The sequence below is a fragment of the Parambassis ranga genome, chromosome 16 (genome assembly GCF_900634625.1).
Source record: "Parambassis ranga chromosome 16, fParRan2.1, whole genome shotgun sequence".
Lineage (NCBI taxonomy): Eukaryota > Metazoa > Chordata > Actinopteri > Ambassidae > Parambassis > Parambassis ranga.
The window spans coordinates 14,004,468-14,017,525 of record NC_041036.1 but is presented as its reverse complement, the minus strand read 5'-3'; the positions used below and the strand labels follow the sequence as shown (position 1 = coordinate 14,017,525).

The 13,058-nt window shown below is 41.6% G+C and overlaps 2 protein-coding genes across 3 annotated transcripts in view; both read left to right on the top strand.

Annotated features, from left to right (window-relative positions):
• Positions 1-4,901, top strand: part of ephb6 (eph receptor B6) — a 32,004-nt gene extending 27,103 nt beyond the window's left edge. For both annotated transcript variants that reach the window (XM_028424393.1, XM_028424391.1), the window contains 4 exons: positions 70-219; positions 2,642-2,826; positions 2,939-3,097; positions 3,697-4,901. In XM_028424393.1, coding sequence (XP_028280194.1) covers positions 70-219; positions 2,642-2,826; positions 2,939-3,097; positions 3,697-3,802 — 600 coding nt within the window. In that variant the 3' untranslated portion in view covers positions 3,803-4,901. The remainder of the gene's footprint in view (positions 1-69; positions 220-2,641; positions 2,827-2,938; positions 3,098-3,696) is intronic.
• Positions 4,902-7,630: 2,729 nt separating this feature from the next.
• On the top strand, positions 7,631-12,988 carry trpv6 (transient receptor potential cation channel, subfamily V, member 6). Its single transcript, XM_028424412.1, has 17 exons — positions 7,631-7,710; positions 7,896-8,043; positions 8,153-8,250; positions 8,339-8,461; positions 8,731-8,871; positions 8,976-9,074; positions 9,783-9,958; positions 10,062-10,208; positions 10,298-10,377; positions 10,461-10,596; positions 11,156-11,242; positions 11,336-11,412; positions 11,500-11,665; positions 11,800-11,866; positions 11,963-12,231; positions 12,314-12,420; positions 12,599-12,988. The coding sequence occupies exons 2-17, from the start codon at positions 7,913-7,915 to the stop codon at positions 12,840-12,842; spliced, it is 2,148 nt and encodes a 715-aa protein (XP_028280213.1). The 5' UTR covers positions 7,631-7,710; positions 7,896-7,912; the 3' UTR covers positions 12,843-12,988.
• The last annotated feature ends 70 nt before the right edge of the window (positions 12,989-13,058 follow it).

Sequence of the window (13,058 nt, the reverse complement as noted above, 5' to 3'; positions counted from 1 at the left end):
CAGGGAGATCCTTTGTTGTAGTTTGTTTTTGGCTTTTCCAAGGTAAAAAATATTGTGTTTTACTTTCAGGGAAGTAAGATTCCTGTGAGGTGGACAGCACCAGAAGCTTTTCAGCATCGCAAGTTCAGCTCAGCCAGTGATGTGTGGAGTTTTGGCATACTGATGTGGGAGGTGATGTCCTACGGAGAGCGTCCATACTGGGACATGAGCAATCAAGAAGTGAGTGTGGAGGAAGACTTTTCCTGAATAAAGTGCAATTTAAGACAGATGTGTCATAAAATTAGGACGTCTACAAAGTAAGATGAAACTTGTTTTGGAGGGAAAGGTCTTACTACCTTTATACCAAAAAGGTATGCACCCAGAATGCACTGGGGTTGTGCCTTTGTAGCTTATTAGTACAAGGGTGAGGCGATCGTTTGTGTCTGTCATGTGCATTTGTAATCATATTTGTTTATGGCATTCGCGATAATATTGCGATATGTAAATGTAGGATAGCTGCATTGCTAAAATGACGGGCACCGGTGTATCAAGCCAGATACCACCCGACAGTGATCACTAACCGAAATATTTAAAAGCGTAACTCCATATGAGCGCGCATCAGAACGGACCTTGAGCTGACTTCAAACTGCATACTTCTCAGAGGGGCTTGCCAGCTGGTGTATTAAAACGTACAATGCATCACCTCATGGTGCAGGCAGCACAGCTTAATGAATGGACCAGGCTCCAGTGTTTTGGGCACAGATTCCATCTTGCCATTGGTAAGTTTGTATCTTGTGTGTGTGTGGTGTGATGATAGACACATCCCACACACATTAATATTATTTAATTTATTTATTTTTGCCAGAAAATGCAACCAAAGATGACAGGGTGTCAAGAGCAATAGGGCTGTGCAAGAAGCTGGTGGAGCACTTCACAGTTGGAAAAAGAAGGCAGCACTGACTGAGGCACTGAGGAAACCCAAACTACCAAAGCACACCCTCATAACTGAGTGCCCAACCAGATAGGGCTCCAAAGAAAAGATGCTTGCCAGAGTGCTGGGGCAGGCTAAAGCTATATGCCATGTATTGTCAGGTGACCGATATGCACACTCCCTCTTCCCAAACTGGCAGGATATTGAAGTGCTGGAGTCTATTCACAAGGCACTGCATCCTCTCCTGGAATTCACAGATGCTCTGTGTGGAGAGGAGTGTGTGAGCATCTCCTCCCTCAAGCCAGTTCTCCACCTTCTGGCCACATCAGTTCTGGCTGAATATACTGAGGACACTGACCTGACTAGGTTGATTAAAACCAAGGTCCTTGCATACCTCATTGACAAATATAGTGACCACTACAAACAGGAGCTTTTGGATCTCGTATCATTCATAGACCCTAAGTTTAAAACACAGTACATCAGTGACAACAACCCTGCCTTATATATATTAGGCAGGAGAAGAGATCTCATACTGAAACCATTCAGAAGCCTCAAAGTGCACAGGCCTCTGGGGAAAAGGTCTTTTCAAAACCAGTGTGGCCTGCTATACCTGTGCAACCTGAAGATGTCGTGGAGGCAGTGTTAAACAGTTTCCTCTTGACCCCCGTCACTGATGGAGAGGACAACCCCTTGGTCTGGTATAAGGTGCACAAGTTCAACTTTCCACAACTATGCAAAATAGCCTGCAAGTATCTTTGTGTACAAGCCACAAGCGCCCCCTTGAGAGCATCTATTTAGCACTGGAGGAAACACACTGACTTCAAATCAGCAAAAGTGGATATGCTGGTTTTTCTAGCGAAAAATCTGGGAGCCACTGAGGACCGGGTCACTATAACCACTATAACACTTTAACTGATTTGCCTAAATATTTTCAACAAGGTGCAGGCCTTTATTTTTATAGTAGCGACTGGAGATCGGTAAGACAATATATATGTTTATTTATTTATTTAAAGTGTTTAAAACATGCAATCCACATGTTTATATAAGTTTATTACAGTGACATTGAATTACCCACAGATTTGTTCTCATATTTCTGCAATCTACATTTTAGTGTGATTTGTCCATTCATATCCATTCATGCATCACCTAATTTCATTGTAACATATAGGCCTGGCCCACAGAAAAGAAAACTGTCTTCTTCTGTTTCAGCATGTAGCTACGAAAGTCCAGCGATCTGGACTTCTCTGAAGTACTGATGTTTGATCTGTCATTTGAACATCAGCTAAATGAAGTGTTTTTTGTGACTCAGCAGACTTTAGCTGCATGAAGAGTGGAAACATTATTCATTAACACATACTAACCATTTTCTAATTATACAAAGCCTGTTCAAATTTGGTTAAGTCCTGAGATGCCTTGATGTAAGCCTGTTATTTTCCATATAAGGGAACAAGAACACATTTTACATGATTAAAGGAGTGTACACTGTACAATATCTGTTATGTAATAAAATGCATTAATACAGGAAAGTGAAATCTGTATGCCTCCCTCCTCCTGTTATGTAAAAGGCATATTTATATGGTGACAAAATGCCACACAGCTGAAGTTTGCATAATTTTCTTTCAGTCACTTTTACAAGCCCTCAGTGGTCAGTGACCTTTTATGAAGGCGATTACACAAGACTCCTCAGACCATCTGCCCTACTTATGTCTAATGCCCTCTCTGTGTCTGCAGGTGATGAAGGCAGTGGCGGATCAGTATCGTCTCCCTGCCCCCCACGGCTGCCCCGCTGCCCTCCACTCTGTGATGCTTCAATGCTGGCAGGCTGACCGAGGGGACCGGCCAGGCTTCGACTCCCTCCTGTCCTCTTTGGACCGGCTCATCAGGCACCCTGCCTCCCTCAAGGCGGAGCCAACTCGGTGAGTCTACAGTTTCTGGCAAACACTGCCTGCAGAACATATCTGAGGCAGCAGGTGACGCACAATCTGCTGCAGTTATGGATTCTGGTGCTCTTATTTTTGACATTTACAGAAGCTGCTCCCAGCCACTGCTCAGCCCCACCCCCACAGATTTAACTGCAGTGGCGACAGTCAGCGATTGGCTGAGAGCGCTGAGGATGGAGAGATATCAGGATGAGTTTGATCGAGCACACCTAGACACGTTAGACAGAGTCAGCAGGCTCACAATGGAGTGAGTACACTTATACTGTTATTTTATGTTGTCACATTGTGTTAGGACTGACTTTAGATATGAGGGAAAATCATATTGAGGTGAGATTCTATGAGGAACTTTACCTACAAGTAGGTGGAGAAAGGATAATAAAGCAATGAAGTGCTGTGGATGGGGTCAACAGGAAAATACTTTAAAATCTAAAAATGTAATAGCTGATGGGGAACAGATGGTTCTCACTCTCTTCAAAGCCACTGGATGACAAAGATACAGTTTCCACCAAAAACACAGAAATAACTGTCCTACCACAGACTCCACCCGTTTGTTTGTTTATGTTATTGTGTGACTCTTATTTAATTAGTATGTTGGTATCTTTATTAAAGTGGTTGAACAATAATGCCTGTGTTCTGTGACATTCACTGGAGTCTGGCTTTAAAGAGAGTGATAAAACAGCCTCAGTATTTGCTGGAAAAGGCTGTTTGATTGAACAAAACTAAAATACAAAAATAATGGGTTATAAGCTGTTAGCCAGGTTAGATTAGTGACCCCCTGGTAGGTTTTTGTTTTTTTTTTAAACAGCAAATTAATCAGTGAAATTTGTTTCCTGAATTCTCCCTCAGAGACGTGCAGAGTCTCGGTGTTAACCTGCTGGGACACCAGAGGAAGATCGTCACTGCAGCCCAGCAGCTCAGGGCCCATCTGACACAGGGCCAGGTGGAGGTCTGAAATCCACCAACAAACCACCTCTGCCAGTAAATGGATTTCTTCTCACATTCCTCTGCTGGTTGCTGCAACACTTTACTTTGATGGAGCACATTTTAAAACCAAAACAAACAAACAGAATCAGCGAACAGCGCCACGCTGGCCATTCTGATAAACCTGACACCACAAACAGAAGGAATAAGAAAACAAGGACTTCTGCAGCCTGTCACTCACAACAAATAACAGAAGAGATGCACTATGGGAGCTGCAGTCCCCGTCAAAGGAGGAAGATTCCTTTCTGTTTTTCACTAAATTTCACTTCATTGTTGTCGGCCTTCTCTCCTCACCCATCTGCAGCCCTTTTCTTACCCTTTATTCCGCCACCCTCCCTCCCTGAATTTTTTATCCTCATAAGAACTATACAAATATTTTTTGTCAAAAGGCTTCAGGAGATATCTCCTCACAAAGAATTGCGTGAAGACAATCAAAGACATTTTTAACATTTTTTCAGTTGGTTGTAAAGTCATCACTTCCTCTCTGTTTAAAATGCCAAGTGCTACAAATATTTACCAGCTGATGGTGGCTAAATGAGGTCTTACTGTTAGCTTTAAAAAAAATGTTTCATTTTTTCAGTGTTTCTACAAATTGCTCTAAAACACCAGTCCAAATCAGCCCTGCAAAACCTGAGGTTGTCTATCTCTTTTTTATGAACTCCTTTAAAAGACATATCCACGGACTGAGAGCCGCCCGGTTTGTACAACACACCCTCACAATGGAGCTTGTTAGTGGCAGCAGAACTCGCATCTATAAACAGCACATCAGCGACAAACACAAACATCCATGTGTGATGAAAACAATAAAAACAGAACAGCACCCACCTTTTATGTGTACATTCACACTTCACCTATTTTTGTTTGGATGCTAGAGTAAAGAGAGTGAAGCATTGTGAATGTGTGAAATGGAAGAGATGGGCACAATCTGATCTGATTTACACTTGAAGGAAGGAAGGAAGCAAAATGCTTTGTTAGTGAGTATCTGTGTGTCTGTAACGTGTGTGTGCTGTAAATGAGGCTGTGTTGATGTGAATAATTTGCTGTACATGGCGCTGTGTGTGTGTGTGTGTGTGTGTTTGAGACAAGTGTGTCAGGCTACACACGTTACTAGCTGTTTACTTGTATGAGTGTTCACTACTGTTCTGTAATTGTGCAAATTTGTAAAATAAATATGATTTTATTTAAAATCAATTGTTCAAAATTCTTGTTTTCATGAAACATACTGTATCAAATAATAACCTGACATAAAAAGGAGCTACATAAAGGCCTTTAAATCTAAAAACATTTAGATGTTTTACTGATGGTTACTTCATTCATCTGAAGCAATACAGATTCAAAGAAGCTGAATTCTCAGCTTGTGATATTATCTAATGTAGCTTCAGTCTGACAGATATTCTTGACCCCAGCAGTCCACGTGAAAATCAAATGCAATGTCAGAAGCCTACTCATCCATAACATCTGTATTTATAAATAACATTTTATTTTGTAATCTGTACAGGAAGCAAACCTCAATGATCATTTTTCCATCACTGGCTCTTACATTAAAAACAAAGCAAAATTTTTTAATGTTTAGTTTTTCAAATAAAACAATCATCTTATTATCTAATTTAGTCTATTTTTGTCCGCATTTCAAACATTATGGTGTTTGAGAACACATTGCACTTTAATGCTGCTCCAACATGAACAACAGTGCGTTCACCTTGATGTGCTTAATATCACCTTCACAGCAATGAAGTGTGAACTGTACTTGATGTTCCATAGATCAGCAAGTTTGTATAAAATCACAGTTTGAGATCTGCTGGGATCAGCAGCAGTCCGAGAACCGACTCTAGTTTCCCACATGTCCCGCTGTTGATAGCAGGGAAGATCTGGACTGATAGCAAGTCTGCACACACGAACCAGCACAATACTCTGCTCCGTGCTGACTGGTCTTTATATCACGCCAATGTCAACACTGGAAACTTTATTTTATACTATAGTCCTGGGTTTATTATTATTTTATGGTCCTTTTAATCCACAATACCGACTGTATAGTGTGTAGAATATAATCATTACAACAGTAAAAACATAGATTCAAATGTTAAATGAATTTAAAAGCACAGTATTGTATATTCTTTTATTATGGAAGGGGCAATGTCTATTTTATACATTTGGAGGAAGAGCTGATATGCTGCTATGTGAGGCAGATTGGCATGTCATCTCTGAAAACATATTTATATATATATATATATATATATATATATATATATATATATATATATATACATGTATTAAAAATTAAAAATAAATGCATTTTTGTGAAGACACGACATAAAGTTACAGAAAGTGATACCCACTATAATACACCAAGTAAATTACTTCTTTACCACTAAAAATATCTTTTTATTTTATGTGGCATGCTTCCAGCATGGGAAATTCTTAATTAAACATAAAGAATATCTCCAGAGGTGAAGAGATGAAGAAGCAGGTACCTGCTATTACAAATAATCTTCATTGTTTAATGTAATGATCACGGAGCACTATTGGGTTAAGTCAGAGTGAGTGAGAGCATCTGTTAACTGCCACACAGATGCCTGTAATAATTGTTTTCTGTCATGTTCCAACTCATATTAACACACTGTTGTTGCATGCAGCCAGAAACAGTGAACACAGAACCCACAAAATCATGTTTTTATGTTGTTATTGTTTCCTTACAAAGACATTAACAGTGTGGAAACCTATCGGTCTTTATGACACCGCTTAAGGACAGTCCTCCCCGTCTGGTAAACAGCTATTATCTCTACAATACCAAATGATGGCCACACCTGCTGCCATTATCAGGGCCTCCTATAGAGACTCCCTAAACCCTGTTTATCCTGTGGCTGACCATTATGTTAGTCACAGCCTATAAATGGTGCAGAAAAATACCTGTACATTACAACAGTGATGACAGGAAATGTTGCAAAAGTTTGGCTGATTTAGCAAAAATAATTTAGCAGCAGTGAAATTAAATAACATCTAACATCAGCTGGTTGCTTTAAATTAAATAAAATCCACAAAGGCAAAGGGTTTGTTTTTCTTTTAGAGGACGGTGAAATGTGTTCATCGGACATGATGCTGCCATCCTCCAAATGATCATTATGGTCTGTGCAATGCTGCAATTACCGTATGTGTGATCACTCCTGTTGACACCTGAATGGTGTTTAACCACTGTGAATGAAAGTAGTTGTGTAGTGCTTGTGTGTACACAGAAGCAACATCATCTCCGTTTTTACTCGAGCAAATAATCCCAGTTACTTTTGGAGAAATATTCCTGTTTATAAAAATGAGTGTTTCTTGATAAGATATCTACATCGCAACCCTGTGTCCAAACATACATGCTTGCAATTTCCAAACAGGTTTTGTGAAGAGTTCACCAGAAACAATGACCACAATGTGTTGACTGTCATGATGCTGCAGAATTTTTATAGTGGCCATGCAGGTTTGGAGAGGAATGCAGACAGGCCTGGTGATTGCACAGAGATACACAGAGATCAGGGCCTGGACCATTGTCACTGCTCTTTTAAGGAGACAGAATCCTGCCAATAATTTAAGATCAGCATGATAAAGGAGCTCCTGGGCGATGGTGAGTGGCAGCTTCAAAGTGAAACTTTCTCTGTGGGATTTTTGACCAGTGAGTGAGAGTGTACCTGCTCATTACTGCCTTACCTGCCCTCAGTTCAGTCATCCTCCATCCCCACCCATTCATTCTAATTCCCTCTGCTTGTCTCCTCCCTCCTGTCATATATAGTGGGAATGCCACAGGGATTTCACATCTCAGGGACATTTTAGGTGTCTGTGCGCAATTCGGAGTGAGAATCACCAGAAGTTGAAGAGACGCGGCACTTTTATCGTTTAAGGGTAAGACATGCTTTACGCACTTTTTTTGTTCCTGTTTAGCTTCATTTGTTATAAATATAAATGCACATTATCTCTTTTTACATGCCCTAAATGTACTTCCTGTCTGCTGTTAAAGCTTTACTAAATTTCATATTTTTTAATTTGTTTGTTCTTAAAATTTTCCTAATCGAGCTTCCTTCTCTCAGTCAAACATCAGGTGTCAATGTCTCCATCCCTGGCCAGATCTGCTCCCAGCGAGCTCAACCATTGGTGGAGCCAGCTGAGGTTTCGCCTTCAAAACAAAAAAGGATTGAATGAGATGATGGATGAGACATTTATGCTCCAGAGAAAAACGTATTACTCCCATATCTGACACCACTTTACGCTGCTTTCAACTATAAATTAGACATTCTAGATGTGTCAGTGTGACATCTGTGCTTGTGTTGTTTCTGTCTTTTCTCAGTGTCAATGACATTCCTCTCTTCTACGCCGCGAAAAAGAACAGTGCTGGTTGCATCAAGAAACTGCTCAGCTGTGCTTCCACCAACATCTTTGAAAGAGGTGAGGCTGAGCCATGAGTTTAAAGATGGCTGGCTTGTTATGGAAGTGTGTCTGTTGCAAACTTGAAGTTGTAATCATGTGTGTTCAGGTGCACTTGGAGAGACGGCGCTTCATGTCGCCGTGATGAACGACAACCAGGAAGCTGCAGTGGCTTTGATGGACGGAGCTCCAGAACTCATCAACGAGCCCATGACCTCTGAGCTATTCCAAGGTGGATGGTCACACAAAAACACACACGGGGATAAGAAACACTGTGGACACATCAGCACAGCAGCTTTTACCCACTATATTGTCACTAATGTTTTTTTCACTTCTCTTGTGTCACTCACCTAGAATGCGCACCACTTACATCTACTCTAAATCCATCAATGTCAGACAACAGTCTATAGCAGTGACCTCCATACAGCCTCTTCATCACCTTTAGTTTTGTAGGAACAAGCTAAACTGGTGAAATTAAAATGTGTGTGTTGTCTGCCTCAGGTGTTACGGCTCTCCACATTGCTGTAATGAACCAGAACAGCAATGTGGTTCATCATTTGATCAGTCGTGGCGGCGATGTGGTCACGCCTCGAGTCACTGGTCTGTACTTCAGGAAGAGGAGAGGTGGACTTATGTACTGCGGTAAGTCTGCATGAGTGATCTCTTAATACAAATGTATCTTGGTCAGACATTAAGTGTAGGACAATAAACTTCTGTTCTGTAAAAAAACTACCTTTGGTCTACAGGTGAGCATGTCCTGTCTTTTGCTGCATGTACTGGAAACGATGAGATTATCTCCATGTTGATTGAAGCAGGGGCCAGCACCAGAGTCCAGGACTACAGAGGTATGAAATCTGTTAACAACCTGTTTCAATACTGATCACAAATATGCTTTGTAACATACTATTGATTAATGGACTGGATTACTTCTTCAGTATTGCTTTATTATTACATTGACACAATGTGGAATAGGTATCAAGAGTTTTCTCTATACCTGTTTAATCGATGCAGTTGGTCTGAAGTACCATCATCAGAGGGGCTTCTGGGTTCCACAGTGTGAGGTGTAAGTGTTGGATGGTATTTTATTAGTTGAAATACAATATAATTCATTTGTGAGCTGGACCCACGTAGCAGCTACTATTAGCAATAAGAATGCTAACAGGCTAAACTGCAGCCAGATTGAAATTCAGCTACTATAAGTAGTAGTTAGACCATGAAGTGTTCACATGAAGTCCAACTGCCAATATATTTCAAAGTAAATAAGACCTAAGAAATAATCTCTACAGTAGATGTATGTAATCTATTGGTACTGTATATAGATTGGTATTATAGAATGATTAGAACAACTGATCATTGTCTCCGTTGATTTTCTATCAGTAGATTAATTGTTTAATCTCTAGTGAACATTCCTGTTCACTGCAGCTCCTCTGGAGGTTTATCCAGTCATGGATATCTCTAAATTCTTATCTTTACCAGTGATTAATGTTCTTTCTTTGTCTTTTACTGACTTCTGTCTCTCTCTCACACACACACACACTTTGTTCTTCCTCTAGGCAACACACTGCTTCACATTTTGGTCATGCAGCCCAACAAGACCATAGCGTGCCAGGCCATTGACCTCATTATGACACATGATGCAGAGCTGGACGAATCAATGCCACTCGACATGGTGCCTAACTTCCGGGGCTTCACACCTTTTAAACTGGCTGCCAAAGAGGGGAACATTGTGGTGAGTGGACAACATGAGAGGACTCACATGGTGAAAACCCACCACAAAAGCTGGAGATTACTTCACTAATCCTCACTGCTGTGATTTCCTCCGGCTGTCTCAGGCATTTCAGCACCTGGTTAACAAAAGACGTGTGTTCCAGTGGAGTCTGGGCCCTCTGAGCTCTTACCTGTACGACCTGACGGAGATTGACTCATGGGCAGATAGCATGTCAGTACTGGAGCTGATTGTAGGAAGCCCAAAAAGAGAGGTACAGAAAAAAGAAAGACAGTATTTAAAGAAAATCTCACAATGGCCACATGTTGATGAGAAATGAAAACACAATTGTTTGTTCTCTAGGCGAGAGGGATACTTGAGGTGACTCCTGTGAGGCAGCTGGTGAGTCTGAAGTGGAATCTGTATGGAAAATATTACTTCAGGTAAAGTCCAGTGTCTGAAGTCAAAGTTTAGCACCTAACCTGGAGATGTGTCCTGTTTGATTCACTTCCCTCTCTGTTGTCAGGCTGCTGCTGCTGTTGTATCTGCTCTACATTGGGACCTTCACGCTGTGTTGTGTGTTCCGCCCTATAAAGGATATTCCAGTCAACTACACAAAATCAGACATTGACCAAATCATCAAGATCCAGAAGACACTCAATGTGGGTTATGAATTCATGGCATATATGGCATGCTTCAGCGTGATATGGCAGCTTATGCTGCTGACTGGCTTTAATGTAGCACCATTTTTAACTATGATGTTTAGTGAAGTAGTACTGTACTGTGTGTTTCAGCCATTTCTACCTTAATGGGGAAATAATTAGTCATTTCAAAGCTAAACATTTTCATAGTATTATAAGTTAAATTTGTAAAATAGGTGCAGATCTTGCTGATCTTATTGGTTCTTGTGGATTTAGTTTCAGTGATTTTACTAAGTGATATGTTTCTGGTTAGCACCGTGTGATGCGAGCAAAGATGTAGCAGTCTGTAAATTCAGATAACATTAACTAAACTGCCCTGGTCACTGCAGCATCAGGGACTTGCCAGTTTCAGCAGATACAGTTTGTCAGTATAATTCATCAGACTCCACAGACTTTTTACCTAAAAACACTGCTTTGTGAAGTTGTTTATTGTTTTTATTACAATACAAGCATGAGTAGATATCCAAGTGTACACCCTAATAATAAGCTTTTAACTTTCTTTCTCTCCCGCCTGCCTCAGGAGAGTTACGTGACTTATGAGGACACAATGCGGCTGGCAGGCGAGATCATCAGCGTCCTTGGAGCATTTGTCATTCTCTTACTGGAGGTAACTCATGGAAACATGCCTCAACTTCATACAGCTAATCATGTCCCATGCTGTGCTGATACACCCTCCTCCTGAATCCCCTTTCTCCAACAGATCCCTGACATACTGAGAGTGGGAGCAAAGCGTTACTTTGGCCAGACAGCCCTGGGAGGACCCTTCCATGTCACCCTGTAAGCACAACACATAAGAGCAGTGCATTAAAAGATGCTGCACCAAAACACAGTCTAACCTCACTGCTGATTTTGTCGTTTGAGCAGTATCAGCTACGCGTGCCTGGTGGTGCTGCTGTGCGTGTTCAGAGCCAGCGGGGTGCAGAGGGAGGCGGAGGTGATGGCAGTGTGTTTAGTCCTCGGCTGGTGCAACGTCATGTTCTTTGCCAGAGGTTTTGAAATGCTCGGTCCTTATGTCATCATGATACAGAAGGTGAGGGGCTCCATGAGTAACAGAGAATCATGAGTAGGTTGTTCTAATCGCACCTGCAGCCATGATGTATTCAATTGTTGTTTTGGTTTTTGTGGTTTTTACTTTTTAGCACCTTGTGTCTCATTTCCTCCTAGATTATATTTGGAGACCTGACAAGGTTTATGTGGCTGAGTTTCATTGTGCTCGTCAGTTTTTCCACCTGTAAGTATATTCTGGGGAAAATGTAAACCCAACTGTGAATGATGAGAAAGTCTTTTTAGACTGCTCCTGTGCTTTACACCCCTCTCTTTTTCTCAGCCCTGTGGATGGTGTATATGACCCAGGAGGTCGGCTCCATCCCCGCATATCGCTCCTACGCCATCACGCTCTTCTCTCTGTTTGAGCTCAGTGTGGGCCTCATTGATTTGCCTGTGGACCACACCATCTTTACTCCCCCCATCGTCCATGTGCTGCATGTCACCTTCTCTGTGGTCTCCTACATTCTTCTGTTAAACCTGCTGATCGCCATGATGAGTGACACACACTGGAGGGTGGCCCAGGAAAGGGATGAGCTCTGGAGGACTCAGGTAATGACACAAATACACCGTTACACACATCACCACAACACCGCCGCTGCGTCATGGTTATAGCTCTAATGTTGTTATGCAGGTGGTGGCCACAACTCTGATGCTGGAGAGGAGGCTTCCCCTCTGCCTGTGGCCTCGGCTCGGGGTGTGTGGGCTTAACTACGGCCTGAATGACTGCTGGTATCTCAGGTAAGACTGCATTGTGATGGAAGAAGTATTGACAACAATGCTCACAATGCACTAAATGTAAGCGTTCTACAATAACACTAGTCATTTTACAATAGTATTTGGGCGAAAAGAACCCAGAAATAAAACTCCACACTATCAAACTGTAAACAATATGACCTCTGCCTCATCATCTTCACAGGGTGGAAGATAGAAACGACCCCCTGTTCCAGAAGATGCGACGTTACATCAAAGTCTTCTCCAAGGAGGAAGACAGTGAAAAGGAGGGACATGAGATGTTGACAAACGGAACACCGCAGCTCAGGCCTAAAAGAGGATTCAACACGAGGGCTCAGGCAGCGTGGGAGCTGATTCGTAACAGCGCTTTGGGTTTGGAAACAGAGCAGGAGGAGCCAGAAGACGACCAGGACATCAAATATGTGTAGAATGCCTGAATCTGGATTGCATTTCCTTTCTTCATCTTAGAGTCCTAAACATATGATAAAGGTCTGTAAAAAAAGGGATGAAACTGTATGGTCATGGTGCAATTGTCCCTGCAGTATTATGCTATAGGAAAGAGTGTGTTATTTTTTATAGCAATATAAATGAATATGTAGCAGAAATTTGTTCTAAGCTAACTTGAAACATAGATATTAGACTTA

Bases quoted from the DNA above. Each gene is read 5' to 3' on its own strand.
- trpv6 (XM_028424412.1), top strand. From the start codon at position 7,913: ATGTCTCCATCCCTGGCCAGATCTGCTCCCAGCGAGCTCAACCATTGG. The intron at 10,209-10,297 runs GTACAGAAAAAA...TTTGTTCTCTAG, and splicing joins TAGGAAGCCCAAAAAGAGAG to GCGAGAGGGATACTTGAGGT. The intron at 10,597-11,155 runs GTGGGTTATGAA...CGCCTGCCTCAG, and splicing joins AGATCCAGAAGACACTCAAT to GAGAGTTACGTGACTTATGA.